The 17,589-nt window shown below is 46.8% G+C and overlaps 1 protein-coding gene across 5 annotated transcripts in view; it reads left to right on the top strand.

Annotated features, from left to right (window-relative positions):
- The window catches only part of sbf2 (SET binding factor 2), a 196,919-nt gene that overhangs the window by 72,728 nt on the left and 106,602 nt on the right, over positions 1–17,589 (top strand). For all 5 annotated transcript variants that reach the window (XM_031899700.1, XM_031899699.1, XM_031899697.1 and 2 more), the window contains 4 exon segments: positions 1,513–1,650; positions 12,231–12,353; positions 12,712–12,822; positions 15,317–15,422. In XM_031899700.1, coding sequence (XP_031755560.1) covers positions 1,513–1,650; positions 12,231–12,353; positions 12,712–12,822; positions 15,317–15,422 — 478 coding nt within the window.

Raw genomic sequence — 17,589 nt, 5'->3', positions numbered from 1 at the left:
ATTTCATTTTCAGTTCGGCAGCTCTCCAGTTTGAAGTTTCAGCAGCTCTTTGGTTGCTAGGGTCCAAGTTACTATAGCAAGCAGGGAGTGGTTTGGATAAAACATTGGTATATGAATAGGAGAGGGGCCTGAATAGAAAAGAAATTTACAAAAAGTAATGATAACAATAAAACTGGAGCCTCACAGAGAGTTGATTTTTTGGGTAGGAAAATTGCCCCAAGAAGCACCACTTTAACCTGGGAGGGATCCTGTCTTGGGGCAGATGGTTCCTTTATATGTTTCTATTTAGAATCCCGGTCAGGTTAATAATGAAGGACATGCGTTAACCCTTTCCTGTGCCAGATGCCGGGGTGCCTGGGAGTTGCTCGGAGACTCTCAGTTTCAGCTTTCAGACCGCGAAATGAAATGCGTTTTGACTCACTGGTGATTAATGAGATTTTCTCTCTTGGGAAAATCACGTTCCAGTAAATGTTTGCCAGTAGAGCGGAATCCTTATCTCGCTGCTGTCACTGAGTGTTGGCAATCTCACACCCCAACCTTTTAGCCCCGGCCTCCCCTTTCACCTCCATAGCAGCCTCTGCAACAGACAGTAGCCAAAATAGTTTATGTTTCCCATTTGCAGGGCTTAGATGGACCTTGTAATAGAACCTTTTGAGGAAGAAATGAAATCCTATCAAAGAATTAGGATAGAAATGATACACTTTGTTTTGAGCTTCTTTGTTAGCCTATAGGTGGCCATGTAAGATCCGCCCATTTGGTGAGGTCGCCAAGCAAGCGGATCTTCTCCCAATATGCCCACCTACGGGTGGGCGATATCAGGCTAATGTGATACCAGGGTGCCTGGGAGTTGTTTAGCGACTCTCTGTTTCAGCTTTCAGACCATGAAATCAAATGTGGTTTGACTCACCTTTTAAAATGGTGGGAATAGGCGCCATTGGCTCGGAGACGGCATCAATGAGGCGATGTGGTCCCCGATCCAATGGAAAAATCAAACCTGCCTGATTGAGATCTAGCTTATTTCAGGCCTGTCGTTGGTGCCCATACACGGGCAGATAAGCTGCCAAATCGGTCTAAAGGGCCGATATCGGCAGCTTAAATTGGCCAATGTATGGCCACGTTTAGGCCACTGCTGCCCTTTAGCATGGAAGGTCTTTGGCTCTTAATATACCCCAAGTATAAGTAGCTTCCCGACAGATGAACCTCACTTTCTGCTTGATGATTTCCTACGCCCTCTACGCTTAGCTCCTCCCCAGCAGTTCACTGAGTATGTGCAGTGCCACTGGCACACAAAAGATGGTCTAAAAGGATCCAAGATGGCGACAATTGCGATCGTTACTGTTATAGGGAGTATAGAGTAAGTTCAGTATATGAAATATAGCCAGATTCTGGTGCCCCTTCAACATTATGGTCCCTGCTCTTCGTTATAATGGTTTGCATTCGGTATATCTGGCTATTCACAATGGCAGGTGTGCCCAAAGTGCCTGACGTTGTCACATTTTGCTTCCTTTCTAGTTCTGTCAGCCCGGAGGATGGCAGCTTTCTCGAGAGCGGAAACAGCCAACGTTCTTTGTTGTGGTTTTAACGGATATTGACTCGGATCGACACTACTGCGCCTGCCTGACCTTCTACGAGGCTGAAATCAACTTACAGGTAAAGTATTTACTTATTATTCTCTTTCCCATTGTGACCAAAGTGAGGGAATCATTGTCTTTGTGTAGTTAAATGCTTTCCTACTCGTGATCTCTATGAGAACCCTTTCCATATTAATGGCCTTAGAAGTTCCTTTAGAGTCTCTGGTCTCCAGACTAACTTCTTGTGCCCCATACCATATTCATTAAGCCAGGGGTCCCCAGCCACCTTTTTGGGGGTGCCAAATAAGGGCTGTGATTGGCTACTTGAGCGCCCCTATGTTGACTGGAAGCCTACAGAAGGTTCACCTAGTTTTTATGCAACCAATACTTGCCTCCAAGCCAGGATTTTAAAAAATAAACACCTGCTTTGAGCCAATAGGAGCAACATCCAAGGGGTTGGTAAGCAACTTGCTGCCCCCCATGCCACTCTCTGGGGGCCACTGCCCTTGCCTTGCTGGGCTGGGTATAACGTTTCAGTCCCTGCAGAGCCCAGAACAGGGACTTAGGGAATGTCTCAGAACAGATTACATCTTTTCCAAGGAGAAACCTCTAGGAAATAATCCCGGTGGGTTGTCATCTTCTCTGATCCTTGAGTGCCACCTTGCCTATTACACGCAGTAAGGCTACAAAATATAATATATAATAAGAGTTATAGTTTCCCACAGCAACCAATCTGATGACTAGTTCATTGGGTTGTAAATCCTACTCTCTACATTTGTACCTCTTGGTTACTAGACCAGGATTAGTCTTTGCTACTTCTGTTACTCTATTAAATTACTAATTAAGTTCACAAGGGAGCGTAGGAGAACACACTGATCCCTGATGGGTTATATCCTTCTTAGATCAAAGATGTCCAAGCTGCCAGTGATGCCCCTAAAATCCTAAAAACTATGGGATTCTACAATAGATGCAGAATAAGGGACAGTGTTCCCTTAAATATAAGGAATCTATAAGTCTACAAGGTCCTTCACAACCAGGTAAACAGTGGTTTATGCTTCATTATTGGGGCTCAGAGACTTGGTTGGGACCAGTTAGAGAGTTTCCTTTTTCCTTCTTGGAAGCCCCTCTTGAAGGTCAACTAGAACAATGGGGTAAAAACACTTCTTTGATGTCTTTTGATGAACATTTTCCTCTTCAGTTATGATACATTCTCTCCCCATGTGACGTGAACTCATGATTTCCTCTCGGTCGGAAATCTCATCACAAGCTCCGGGAGAGGTATAATCCCGACGATTACAACGTAACCCAAGAATTACGTCCCAAAACACTTTGATTTTTTTTTCCTTCCGAGCGATTAACAGTTCTTTTGTGGAACGACAATGAAGTACTTTTGGCGTTTGTACTACCGAAGCTAATCTCTTAATGAGTGAGTGAAAGCGTATGTGAGAGACACAGGAAGCCAAGCGCTTTATTTTCCTTCTAGGAATGGCTGAAATAATCTGGGAGAATGGTCACAAACTGGAAGTTCTTCCAAGAAGTCTTTGTTTCTTCGGAAAATAAATTTCGAGTCGGAAGCGGTTACAAAAGCGGCGTTAAATGCTTTGTCTTGGCATCCTCTGTTCTAGTATATACCTAAAGATCACCAAAAAGCTAGTTATTTACTGTGTTTTTATTACTATAAAGGTTGTTCCTCCATTGTTCCTTGTTGTACTGGTGACATGGGATGTTCCGATGTCTGAATGTTGGATATAGTCCATTTTGGGGATAGGGTGGCTGGTCACTTTGTGTAGGAGGTACATAAAGGCTCGAAATACATGGAGCTTCAACCCAAAGGATAGTGTGACCATGTCCACATACGCCCTATGGCCAGACGTATCCAGACAGCATCTCAAATATCATATCCTCAGGTGGAACTCTCACTGCCAGGTTCCAAACCATTTCCGGAAGCACAAGAGCATACTTTAAGGGGTGTGAGGTTTATATGGGAGATCAGAGGCAAACAAACCTAATGTCTCCATGTGCAATGCCAAGTATTGGCTGGATTGGGGTAAAGCAATCCACCACTGGGCTCTGGGGCAGCAGAAACATCCTCTGGAGGGATAAATGGCATTTCACCATCTGGCAGTAGGATGGAAATGTCGGGGTTTGGCAGATGCCAGGAGAACACTACCTGCCTGAATGCGTAATGGCCATGGTAAAGTTTGGTATAGGAGGAATGATGGGCTGGGGCTGTTTTCATGACTTGGGCTGTGGCCCCTGGTTACAGTGAAACCTTAAGGCTACAGGGTACAATGGCAATTCCACGCTTCCTACTTTGTGGGACAGTTTGGGGGGCCCCTTCCTGTTTCAGCACAATAATGCCCCCCATGCACAGAGCCAGGGCCTACAGAATGGGTTTACTGAGATGGGAAGAACCTGACTGAGCCCTGACCCCAACCCAACTGACCCCCTGTGGGATGGAACCCCAACTGCAAGCCTGATCCCCAACATCACTGCCCAACCTCACTAATGCCCTTGTGGCTGAATGGGAGCAACTCCCAGCAACACTGCCCCAACATCTAGTGGGAACCTTCCCAGAAGGGTAGGGGCAGTTATAGCAGCAAAGGGAGGGGCAACCCAACTGAACCCCTGTGAGATGAACTGAAACCCCGATTGTGAGCCTGATCCCCAACATCAGTGCCCAACCTCACTAATGCTCTTGTGGCTGAATGGGACCAATTCCCAGCAACACTGCCCCAACATCTAGTGGGAACCTTCCCAGAAGGGTAGGGGCAGCTATAGCAGCAAAGGGAGGGGCAACCCAACTGAACCCCTGTGAGATGAACTGAAACCCCGACTGTGAGCCTGATCCCCAACATCAGTGCCCAACCTCACTAATGCCCTTGTGGCTGAATGGGAGCAACTCCCAGCAACACTGTCCCAACATCTAGTGGGAACCTTCCCAGAAGGGTAGGGGCAGTTATAGCAGGTAGGGTTGGGCAACCCAACTGAACCCCTGTGGGATGGAACCCCGACTGTGAGCCTGATCCCCAACATCACTGCCCAACCTCACTAATGCCCTTGTGGCTGAATGGGAGCAACTCCCAGCAACACTGTCCCAACATCTAGTGGGAACCTTCCCAGAAGGGTAGGGGCAGTTATAGCAGCAAAGGGAGGGGCAACTTCATATTAACCCCCTTGGTTTGGGAATGAGATGTTCCCGAGACATGTACCTCTTTCTTTTTGCTTTCATGTGGCTTAAAGCCATCACAGAATTTTGAATACTGAGATTTTTTATGTAATTTCATAAAGAATCCATGGAGAATCCGTCCCAACAGCTTAACTTGGCATGAAAGGATCATTTATCGACATTAGCGCGTGCAAACAAATACGCAATGTTTCTCTTAAAAATTCCTCCGAGCATCTTACTTCACTTTGGATTCATTATTCTGGGGGATTTTATTGTTTTTTTCCTGAACTAAACAATGCAGTTTCCTGTGTATGGAATCCGGGCAGAGCGGTGCCGGTGCCGTACCATTGACTAAGCGATGAGAATTCTTCCCTAATTGCGATTTGTTTAGGATGACTCTTTGGTAAAGCGTTTAGTATCTCTTTTGGCTCATTGTACTCAATGAACTCGGGAAGCTTCCCCTTCTCTGCTGAGCTTTAGCTCCATCTCATAAATATTTGTTGGGCTGAGGTCACATAGATTATTTCTGCATGTTTTTAGACTCTTCTGGGTTTATGCCCCTTCCACATTGTGATTCATCATTTATTCTGGGATCCCCCCCTAACTGGACTTCAGGCTGGGCCCCCTTAGCCCATAACAAGGTTACAGATATATAGAAACATTAGGGTAACAGTCACCCTGCTATAGTTCCAGGGGTACCCAGGGCACAAATAAGCACTCACCCCAAATCCCCCCTAACTGGCCTTCAGGCTGGGCCCCCTTAGCCCATAACAAGGTTACAGATATATAGAAACATTGGGGTAACAGTCACCCCGTTATAGTTCCAGGGGTACCCAGGGCACAAATAAGCACTCACCCCAAATCCCCCCCTAACTGGCCTTCAGGCTGGGCCCCTTAGCCCATAACAAGGTTACAGATATATAGAAACATTGGGGTAACAGTCACCCTGCTATAGTTCCAGGGGTACCCAGGGCACATATAAGCACTCACCCCAAATCCCCCCCTAACTGGCCTTCAGGCTGGGCCCCCTTAGCCCATAACAAGGTTACAGATATATAGAAACATTGGGGTAACAGTCACCCTGCTATAGTTCCAGTGGTACCCAGGGCACAAATAAGCACTCACCCCAAATCCCCCCTAACTGGCCTTCAGGCTGGGCCCCCTTAGCCCATAACAAGGTTACAGATATATAGAAACATTGGGGTAACAGTCACCCTGCTATAGTTCCAGGGGTACCCAGGGCACATATAAGCACTCACCCCAAATCCCCCCTAACTGGCCTTCAGGCTGGGCCCCCTTAGCCCATAACAAGGTTACAGATATATAGAAACATTGGGGTAACAGTCACCCTGCTATAGTTCCAGGGGTACCCAGGGCACAAATAAGCACTCACCCCAAATCCCCCCTAACTGGCCTTCAGGCTGGGCCCCCTTAGCCCATAACAAGGTTACAGATATATAGAAACATTGGGGTAACAGTCACCCTGCTATAGTTCCAGGGGTACCCAGGGCACAAATAAGCACTCACCCCAAATCCCCCCCTAACTGGCCTTCAGGCTGGGCCCCCTTAGCCCATAACAAGGTTACAGATATATAGAAACATTGGGTAACAGTCACCCCGCTATAGTTCCAGGGGTACCCAGGGCACAAATAAGCACTCACCCCAAATCCCCCCCTAACTGGCCTTCAGGCTGGGCCCCCTTAGCCCATAACAAGGTTACAGATATATAGAAACATTGGGGTAACAGTCACCCTGCTATAGTTCCAGGGGTACCCAGGGCACAAATAAGCACTCACCCCAAATCCCCCCCTAACTGGCCTTCAGGCTGGGCCCCCTTAGCCCATAACAAGGTTACAGATATATAGAAACATTGGGGTAACAGTCACCCTGCTATAGTTCCAGGGGTACCCAGGGCACAAATAAGCACTCACCCCAAATCCCCCCCTAACTGGCCTTCAGGCTGGGCCCCCTTAGCCCATAACAAGGTTACAGATATATAGAAACATTGGGTAACAGTCACCCCGCTATAGTTCCAGGGGTACCCAGGGCACAAATAAGCACTCACCCCAAATCCCCCCCTAACTGGCCTTCAGGCTGGGCCCCCTTAGCCCATAACAAGGTTACAGATATATAGAAACATTGGGGTAACAGTCACCCTGCTATAGTTCCAGGGGTACCCAGGGCACAAATAAGCACTCACCCCAAATCCCCCCCTAACTGGCCTTCAGGCTGGGCCCCCTTAGCCCATAACAAGGTTACAGATATATAGAAACATTGGGTAACAGTCACCCTGCTATAGTTCCAGGGGTACCCAGGGCAATCATACATTGGGCAGTGATAGTTTACAGACCCCACAACTCCCCCTCCTCCCCTATATTTTGCCCATAACAAGGCAGAAGCCAGAGTGGCGGCTTTAGGGACGGATGGATGTGAATGGTCACTGTAACAGAAACAAAAAAAAAAAGAAAAACAAAACAAAAAAAAACTTGAAAGAATGTATTCTAATCCCCAAGGTTTGGAGTTCAAATATTTGTGGAAAGCATTGATCATTAACATTCCCTGCATGCTGATGAAGATAAATCATTGTAAAAGTAACATTGCCAAAGTGACATCTTAAACCCATTACTGCTGCCCATCCTGCCGACAGTTCACTTACGTACTCGCTGTCCCAGCAGCCCCCGACCATGGGGAAGAACATTCATTTCCCTAAGTCTTGTCGAGTGCGAAAATCAGCGATACTGTATATTTCTAGGGTTTCCAAAAATAATACCTTTATTTATACATCGATTTTATGTATTTTACCTTTTAATGGGTTCCTATGCACTGGGGTAATTATTCTAATAAATTCGCCCGCCCAAACGTTCAAGAGTTTGTCTCTTTTTCTTACAAATGGAGGTTCCTAGAGGTCCTTAGATGGACTGTTTATGTCTGGAGATGCCTTTGTGTGGTCTTCATTGCCCATGTATGGTTGAGCCTGGCCAATGAGACACCAGCAGAAATCCCAGTGGGCCCCAGCCTCCATTTGCAGTCAGAAATGGGCAAGAGATACCAAGTAGTGCTGGCCTGGTGGGACCTTAAGGTGGTGGTTGGCCTAGGCACCCCAGTCCAACACTGGTTATGTTCTACCACAGCTGGTGACTCAGGGGTTGGCTGCCTTATTCCAAATGGGCACAATCAACTACGGGGTTTGTATGTTCTCCCCACATGTGGATTAGCCTTGGGTATTCTCTTAGTTCAGTCGGTTTAAATGACCCCTATGGACATTAGACTAGTACTAGACTCTAGATCTTTCAGATTGTCTTAGAGAGTTTGAGGGTTTCTTTGGGGGGCGGGATCTCATGCTAAATTTAGGATTATATTGCCCGGGACATCATGGAGGGCCCTAGTCCAGGGATCCCCAACCTTTCTTACTCGTAAGCCACAGTTTAATTTAAAAAGACTTGGGGAGCAACACAAGCACCATAAAAGTTCATAGGGGAGCCAAATAAGGGCTGTGATTGGCTATTTGGTGCCTCTATGCACCCTATCAGCTTACAGGGGGCTTAATTTGGTAGGATATCTTGTTTTTATTCAGCCAAAACTTTTTTATTCAAAAATAACTACCTAGTTTGGGGGCACTGAGAGCAACATCCCAGGGGTTGGGGAGCAATATGTTGCCCCTGAGCCACTGGTTGGGGATCACTGCCCTAGTCTCTTCCAGATTCCTGCTTGGACCTCATTCTTTCCACAGCTTCTTCTTATTTGTATCTCAGCTTCAGTTTTCATCAACTTCACAAGGTTCTTTCTGCTCTTGTCTGTTGAGGCTTCTGTTGGGGCCCCCCTGCCCAACACTGTTTGGTATTTTGGTGGTTACTTTGATTAGTGACCACATTTGTTAAAAAGTTGAGTGTCGTCAAACCATGTTTTCCTCCCAGTGATGTTCGTTGGTGACATCTTAAATGTTCTGCTCTTTGTTCCGGTGGGGGGGGGGGATGCGGAACGACCCCTTTTGGCACATTTGATCAGTGGAGTAGGCGAGGTAAAAGGTTGAAGTGTTATCTCGACGCTTTCCAACAATGTGTGTGCAACTTGCATCGGTATCTGCTTGTGGTTAGTGTTTACGATGTGTTTTGGCACTTCTCTCGCTCGGTTGTCCGGACTCGGCTGAGATAGAGTCCAGGTACGGGGCCCCGCCGAGCACAAACTGACATTCGCAGTTCAACATAATCACTTATTACATTTTGGGCTCGGGGTAATCCGTAACGATGTGTCTATTGATCGTAGAACCTCCTCGGGGCTGTGATTGATTTCCATCAAGACCCCACTTTCCCGCACACCAAACCCTTCCACGAATAAGAGGAATTTGCTTAAACCATTTGCCGGGCTGGGCTGATAGAGCCGGAGGATAATATCTTATTGGCATCAGTCAGATGTAAAAAATAAAGGGGGCAAATTAATCTAGGGGGGTCCTGTTTAAGCCTAAGGGTATTCTTGTAGCCACTTTTGTACAACAAAATTGTTATAACATTTCAAATTCTTTATTTTATGTCATCATGGATCTGCCAAGGCCACAACTAGTTATATCTGGCCACGCCCCAGTATGCCACACCCATTTTCCCCTGGCTATGCCACTGCTTTCAATGTTGAAGTTAGGGTTGCCATCTTTTTTTACTTTAAAATACCAGCGTTCAGGTTTAGGGGCCAGGCAATGACATCACTAGGAGACGGGCAATGACATCACTGGGAGACAGGCAGTGACATCACTGGGAGACAGGCAGTGACATCACTGGGAGACAGGCAGTGACATCACTGGGAGACAGGCAGTGACATCACTAGGAGACAGGCAGTGACATCACTAGGAGACAGGCAGTGACATCACTAGGAGACAGGCAGTGACATCACTAGGAGACAGGCAGTGACATCACTAGGAGACAGGCAATGACATCATGAGGCGGGGGAATGTGTGTGTGGGTGGGGAAATGGACGTGTGGGTGGGGAAATGGGCATGTGGGCGGGGAAATGGGCATGTGGGTGGGGAAATGGACGTGTGGGTTGAATTAATGGGTGGGGAAGACGCTATCTCTAAAAAGGGGTTGATCAGGCACCGAGAGAGTTGGGGAAGTGACAGATTTATAGGTCGGGTTTCAAGCCTTACAAGTTTACCAGCAGGTATATTGCCAGTACATTAGTAATACCAGTACCGGCCCAAGAAGGCGATTTGCCAGCTAGGCCGGTCAATTACCAGTAGGATGGCAACCCTAGATGTAGTCATTGGGAATCAACTGTCCTTATCATGCCCTCTACTATTCACTTCACTCTAATGGACCATTGTCTAAATTGCCAGTTCCATATGGTGCTGGTCCTGTAACCCGTAGCAACCAGACTCTATCATTTTTTTATACTACTGGAGCAAATCAGCTTAAGGACCTGAACAACAACAAAAATAAGTCAAGTTTAAGGTCCTATCTCCTCATGCATTGCAGCCTTCGGGCCCGCTTGTGTCTGTGCGGGCCCCATAATCCGGAACCCGGGGGCCTTGGCAGGTGTATGTGCTCTGGTACCAATCAGTTGCTTCTCAGGCTGTGAGACTACAGAGGCCCAGCCTGTCTGCTCTTTCTCCCCAGGGGATTATGGGCTTGACATGTCGTGGCCTATAACGAGCGGTGCGCGGTGTCGGATCTTGTAACGAGGGGCGAAATTGGGTATCGGTTTTCATGTTAATGCTCTTTAAGTGCCGGCAGGAATAAAAACCCAGCGTCTCTAAGGGAAGATTTGTCCGGGGAAACGCTGCTCAGATTACAGAAGCCTGGTCTGTGCCTCTGTTATTCCCATCCCGGACCTGACTGAACTGGAGCTACTGGGATTCACTGGAGCCCCCTCCGCCTTCCCCTTTAGGATAGTCGTAATACCCAAGCAGGGTGGCCAGTCGCTCAAGCAATATATTAGTAGGATATTACTGTGATAGAGTGTAAGCTCTTGTGGTTTCCTCCTCTTCTGAGAGCAAATCATTTCATGTGTAACTCACACGTCGCTCTCCAAGGTGCTGATTGTTTCTACATGGATATCAATAGGAAGGCTCGGACCAAGGGCTCGTTAATTAATTAGGTTTCAGTCAATGGTTGATTAACCCCCATTGGTGGGAATTCATCTTGGCCTAATGTGCTGCTCCTGATTCAGTCACAAGCAGCCAATCACTTCAGTCCAAATAAGTCACAGTCCTGTGAGTCTTGCTGTGACTCCTACTTGCCTACAGCCGAACCCATCTACACCGAGGGCCACATCTCCCACCGGCCGGTAGCCTTTAGACTTAACCCTTTAGGACCTCATACACAACAAATGTATGAAAGCCAAAGGGTTAAACCTTGCTTAGCAACAAGCCCTTTTGAAAAATGTGGATTCCGGCATTCTCTGTTTAGTGTTAGCCAGCTGGGCTGTGATGTCCCGAGCCGGGGCAAGATGTAAGGGGGGGCTCGTGACCCCTTAAATGACTGATATTCGCTGTAGGCAGCTTCTCACAAATATAAAACCAGCTAAAAGCTTCCTGTTTATATGGGGTTATGGGAGGCCCAACTAATTATGAGCCTCACTAATGCGACATCGTTGGGAACTCGTTGAACTGTAGCTGATGTATTGTGTTTGTATCCTGGCAACCCATAACATCTCTGCAGGAGGGTCCCCTAGGTTGCCCCTGGGCCACCATTTGGACATGACGGCTATAAGACAATGGGCTCACTGATGTTCGGGTCTCATTCAGGGGGTTTAGGGTCCTTTGGGGAGTGTCTTCATTTTGAGTGTGTTGCAGGTAAGGTTGGGTGGTGGATGAATGTAGCCATATTCTATTAAGACTCTAACATTGGATACCCACATCTGAGTTTTTTGGGCAAGGGTGCTAAGGGTGCTGCATTACAGATGTTACTCTGGGCACATCCACATCTAGGGACACCTGGAATTTGGCCCCAAACAGCCACAGAGCAAAGCCCCAAGTGGCCTGAGAAAGGTTTTCTCTTACAGTCAGTGTATTTTCCTAATGGCCAAGAAGATCAGCGGGCATTGCTAACTGCCATGGCTAAAACAGGGGCAAGTCATTTAGTTGCCTCTCAGTCTGCCCAGAGAAGGAAACTGAATCAATCCAACATAGGAATTCCTATTCATGAAGCGTAATTCAGCAGGAACAGAGATGTCCAACATTCTTGCAGTGCTGCTCATGTTATGCTATGGATAGAATGCTACGGATAAAATGCTACCGATAGAATGCTATGAATAGAATGGCCAACATCTGGGGTAATGGCCAAACACATGTTATGCTATGGATAGAATGCTATGGATAAAATGCTACCGATAGAATGCTATGAATAGAATGGCCAACATCTGGGGTAATGGCCAAACACATGTTATGCTATGGATAGAATGGGTAACAACGGGGGTAATGGCCAAGCACAACATCTACACTTTCTTATTTGTATTTTTTTTAGCCTTACTTGGAAAATAAGAGATCATTTTGTGTTTTTCAGGGAAGCAAGCGGGAGCACAGCGAAACGGAGGAGGAGGATTCGGGACTGATCCAGCCTGCCCAAGTGTTTGCTCCCAAGAGCCTGGTGTTGGTGTCGAGACTAGACTATCCTGAGATATTCCGGGTAATCATTTCCTAATGTACATTGGCGTGTGGCCCTAAAGGGAGCAGTGAGTGCCGCATTCAGGCTTCTGGGGGGCCCTTGGGACATCACAATTGACGTCTGGGCTCTGTTTGTTAGGGGTGTCGGCCAAATGAATAAAACAAAAACCGTGTCTGGGCCTTTGTACAGTATCTGTTCAGCCCAGGGGCCAATCAGATGAGTGATGTACAGTTGCCAAACCAGCAGGTCGGGTGGCGACCAATCGCTAAACCATCGGGGGGCCTAATTAGGCACAGTGCCCTCCACAGATGTTTATGATGACAGTTAGAGGATAAGTTACTGCCCCCATGAAACCCCCGGGTGTTTTTCTCATTACCAGGCGTGCCTCGGCTTGATCTACACCGTGTACGTAGACAGCCTGAATGTGTCCCTGGAGAACCTGGTGTCCAACCTGGTGACGTGCATCGTGCCATCTGCCGGCGGCTCGCAGGTGAGTGCCCGACCAATGGGAGCTTTGCGCGTAAGAGCGACGTTCTTTGTTTACAACCTGGAAAGCGAGTAAGTTTGCCCCCCCCCCCCCCCCCCAGTGAATTTTGGTTTCCTTCTCCAGATCACTTACCCCCACATGTAATAAAAGGCACTATGTTTGCCCAGAAGCAGTAACCCATAGCAACCAATAAGATGTTGGCTTTTAAATGGGTGACCAGTTAATTCCTCCTGCTGATTGGTTGCTATGGGTTACTGCTCCTGGGCAAACTTAGAGCCACGGTGGAAACAATACAAGTGAGAAATTACTATACATAATATGAATTAGGGATGCAGCGAACCCACTTTTTTGGGTTCGGCCAAATCCACCCTGATGGATTCACCCCGAATCCTGATCCGTATCCAGAATTTAGTGCATCCCTAATATGAATGCATCTCCTTTTGGGGGGAAAATATCCCAAATTATAAGAAGAGTAAAAAGAACAAAGGAATAGGAAAGTATTTGTCGAAATTTCATAATTTGCTAATGAATATTTTCGGCATTAGCGCCAGTCTCGCTTTAAGGCAATGCTAAATATAATCGCAATATAAATATGAACATGTGTGGGTTCCATTAATATGGAATAGCCATAGGGAATGCAGTTGGGCGCGATGCTAGCGAGGTCACGTGACCGAGCCGCCCTGGTGATCTCACATGCTTTATATCAACTGAATGGGAATTCCACAGCCGGTCCCTGGTGGCACTTCAAAAAGCCAGAATATTCCATTTGGAGATGATTTATGGGAACGCTGTCCGTATCGGAGCTGCCCATGTAGCAAACCAGCCAAACTGGATCGTCGCGGCTCGAACTGGATATAATCAACTTATCGTGCTGTTTGGGTTACATAACATGAGATTTAAGGCAACGGGTCGGGGATGTTCTTAATACAATAACAGCAAAGCTGTCGGCCATTTATCTTGGGCTGATGGTCTTTATTATCCTAGAATTCTGTAGTGTAACATAAATGCACGACTCATGAATAGGTTTAAACTTTATCCACTAAAGGCAATGGCACTTGGGGCAATTTTGGGCACACTGGCATGATTTTTAGCAGCTAAAGATCGTGGGGGGGGGGGTGGCCAGGGTGTTGTCCACCTTTGCGGTAACTTTTAGTATGATGTAGAGAGTAATATTCTGAGACAATTTGCAATTGGTCTTCATTTTTTATTACTTGTAGTTTTTTAGTTATTTCACTTTTTGTTCAGCAGCTCTGCAGTTTCAGCACCAATCTGGTTGCTAGGGTCCAAATTACCTTAGTGACCAGGAAGCCGTTTGGATAAAAGGATGGTAAATGAACAGGAGAGGGGCTGAATAGAAAAATAAGGAATAAAAAGGAACAATAACAATAAAACTGGAGCCTCATAGAGCCCAAGTGTTTCGGCTGCCGGGGTCAGTGACCCCGTGTCATTTGAAAGCTGGAAAGAGTTAGAAGAAAAAAGGCAAATAGATAATAAACTGTGAGAAATAAATAATGAAGACCAATGGAAAAGTTGCTTAGACCAATTAAAAAGTTGCTTAGAATAGGCAGTTCTGTAACATACTAAACGTTAAACGTTTAGTTTAACGTTTAGTATGTTATAGAACTGCCTATTCTAAGCAACTTTTCAATTGGTCTTCATTTTTTTTTGTTTTTTCATTTATTTGCCTTCCTCTTTTGTCCTTTATCAGATTTCAAATGCTCTGTGAGGCTCCAGTTTTATTGTTATTATTCCTTTTTATTACTTATTTATGTATTCCGCAACCCTCTCCTATTCATATACCAGTCTCTCATTATAACCACTTACTGGTTACTAAGATAATTATCTTAGCAACCAGGGAGTGGTTATAATGAGAGACTTGGCCCCAGCAACCAGATAGCTGCTAAAATTGCAAACTGGAGAGCTGCTGAACAAAAAGTGAAATAATTAAAAAAAACTACAACAAATAAAAAAAGAAGACCAATTGCAAATTTTCTCAGACTATGACTCTCTACATCAAAAGTTAACTCCAACGTGAACATCCCCTATAATGACGAGCCATTAAAGTCTGACGTTGGCCAGAGAGTGTTGGGTTAAAAGCTCGGGGGTTTCAGGCACTTAACCTTTGTCAGTAAGATGAATATTTTGCCTCTGGATAACCAATTAGAGCCCTCGGATACTTGTTTATGGCTTTTACGCTGGAGCCAAGGTACTGGAGCGCTCCCCAGTCTGCGCGTTGGGTTGGAGGTATTTAACCAGTAACCTGAGGTGACCCCAGTGTCCTGTCCCAGAAACCCACCCAGCCATTCATTTCCTCCGATTCACAGTGTAACCCGGGGGGTTCCCTCCTTAGAACAATACCGGGTCTCATCTGTGGTTCAGGGAGGTGCTGCTGGGTTTAAAGGTAGCCAGTAAGGAGATAAACAGCATTATCATGGCAGCGGCGGGTCATTGTAATAATAAGAATTTTAATTGGGAGATTTGTTTCATGTCGTTGCAGAAACTGTTCTCATTGGGCGCGGGGGACCGGCAGCTGATCCAGACCCCACTCATCGACAGCCTCCCCGTCACAGGAACCAGCGTGGCGCTCCTCTTCCAACAGTTAGGTAAGTGGGTATAGACACCGATGGAATAAGAAAGGGAATGGTTCACTGCTCCAAAGAGCTTGCACTCTGTTGTGCTACATCTTCACGCATGTTAAACAGCTGTATCTTCAGGTTCTTCTTCTCAATCATTTACCCAAAGGCCAAGTTATAGCCACACAGAGCTTTTCTGCAGCAAGTAGTGTGCCGCTAGGGGGCGCCCTTGTGTCGCACTTGGGGTGCAGGGGGCTCTAAGAGGCAGGAACCATAGGGCCCTTGTACCTGTGCCGCAGTGTTAGAAGAAATCCACAGGCCGTACCCACTAGGGAACGTTATTGCCACCCAGAAATGGGAGATCTTGATACAGGGATCCTTTTTAAAGGGAAAGTTCACCTTTGCATTCACTTTTAATATGCTGTAGACACTGATATTTTGAGACAATTAGCAGTTGGTCTTGATTTTTTTATTTCTGCAATGCAGTTCAGCACACTAGGGGCTGTTTTAGGGAGTCATTATGGTGCGGTTAGGGTGGGGGGCCTATGTAGTGGTCCTAAATATTAAAATACCCTTCTCCTTTATGGGATCCTATTAAATGTGCTTATCACTGTTACGCTCCCTGACGCCCCCCCCCACAATAGCATAAGGCACCCCCAGGCTTAATCCCTCCGCCACCCCTTCCACGTTGCCCCTGCTGCCCGAGGAGACTTTATTTCTATCCTAATGCGCTCGGATGCTTCCATAGAGAGGTAATGTGCTGGCAGAACCTTGCGCCGATGCATCCAGAACTTTACTGGCCCCCGGGGAGCGAATAAATCCTTGCAAAAGGCTTCAGCGAAGGAATCTCGGCAAATCGGATCCTCGGAATATTTTGGCCCGGTATTTTGCCATTGGGTTTGCTTTTACGGGAAAGTGTTGCTATCCATCCAATATGGATTATGTCTTGGTTCTCTACGGACCCAACACTTTCCCGATATAGGTGGGTTGTGCAATTACTCCTTGGGCTCCAATGAGCAGTGGCCAATGGCTACTAAAACACAGGGGGCTTCTATACTGTTCCTTCAGCCATACAATCACATTGGGCCGGGGGGGTACATCTTTAATCTATCCTATAATAACAATGAAGCCAGTACCCCCAAAAAGCCTGGTCAGTGTACCCCTCTCTCGCTATCTCGCTCACATTAGCCGCCTCCGTGCTGCCTTATCGGATCACACACGGGAGTTTTATGGCTCCGGGCCGACTCATTTGTTTTGCTGCTAGAAAATCTCTTCCAAATCTGTTTTGCTCGCATTCTTTGGACACGTGAAGCTGACTTGGGGATGAGCAGGCAGAATGGAACTCGGGTGATGCAGCAGATTTCGGAGCTTCGCTTGGGAAGTGTAGGCTGCATCCGGCCAATGGGTGCGCTCCTTTCATAGAGACGTTTAAAGGAGTGCAGGCACCCCTTCCCTTGTAGTTATATTGCAACCCAACAAGGCAGATTGGATTCAGGAGCAATGAGGTCTTAAGGGCTGTGGCAGACAGGGAGATTAGTCGCTGTGCGAGGCAACTTCGGTGATTTCAGCAAATCGCAGTGCTGCGTATGCCATCCCACCGGCAATTTACATTCTCTCCGGTGGGATGACCTTTTCGGGGAGATTAGTCGTCCACGACAAGGATGATTTGTCGCGGGCGACTAATCTCCCCGTCTGCCACTGCTCTAAAGGGCAAGGAAAGCTTAAATTGCAGTCAGACTGCAGGTAAAAGGGCAAGGAAAGCTTAAACACTGGGGGTGTCTAATTGTGTTTAATTGGCACCAAAATCTCTACCTTTTTTCCAGGTATTCACCATTTTTTGGGGGGCATTTACAACATTTGCACCCAGGATACCTGGCAGTGGTGCTTTGAAAAACGGGACCCCCACGCACAGGTAGACAACCCCCATTATTTTAGCTTTCCTTGTCCTTTATTTGCAGTCCAATTGGGCGGCTGTTATTGTGTCCCCTGCGGCTGTCAAAACAAATTTCTTAGTGCCTACTACCCCCTTCTTTGTTTATAGACCGCCCCCTTTATGATTTGTGGGGTGCTGCTCGAAGGAGAATATGACACCCACAACAGGAATGCTTTTAGCTTCCAGTAATCGGGAACCCTGACATAGAAACTAGTTTGTGCAGTTTGTTTTCCCTTTCAGAATCTGCTTTCCGCTCTGTAGTGT

The sequence above is a fragment of the Xenopus tropicalis genome, chromosome 4 (genome assembly GCF_000004195.4).
Source record: "Xenopus tropicalis strain Nigerian chromosome 4, UCB_Xtro_10.0, whole genome shotgun sequence".
Classification (NCBI taxonomy): domain Eukaryota; kingdom Metazoa; phylum Chordata; class Amphibia; order Anura; family Pipidae; genus Xenopus; species Xenopus tropicalis.
Note: the sequence above shows the minus strand (reverse complement) of the source record. Positions and strands in the feature narration are given on the sequence as shown.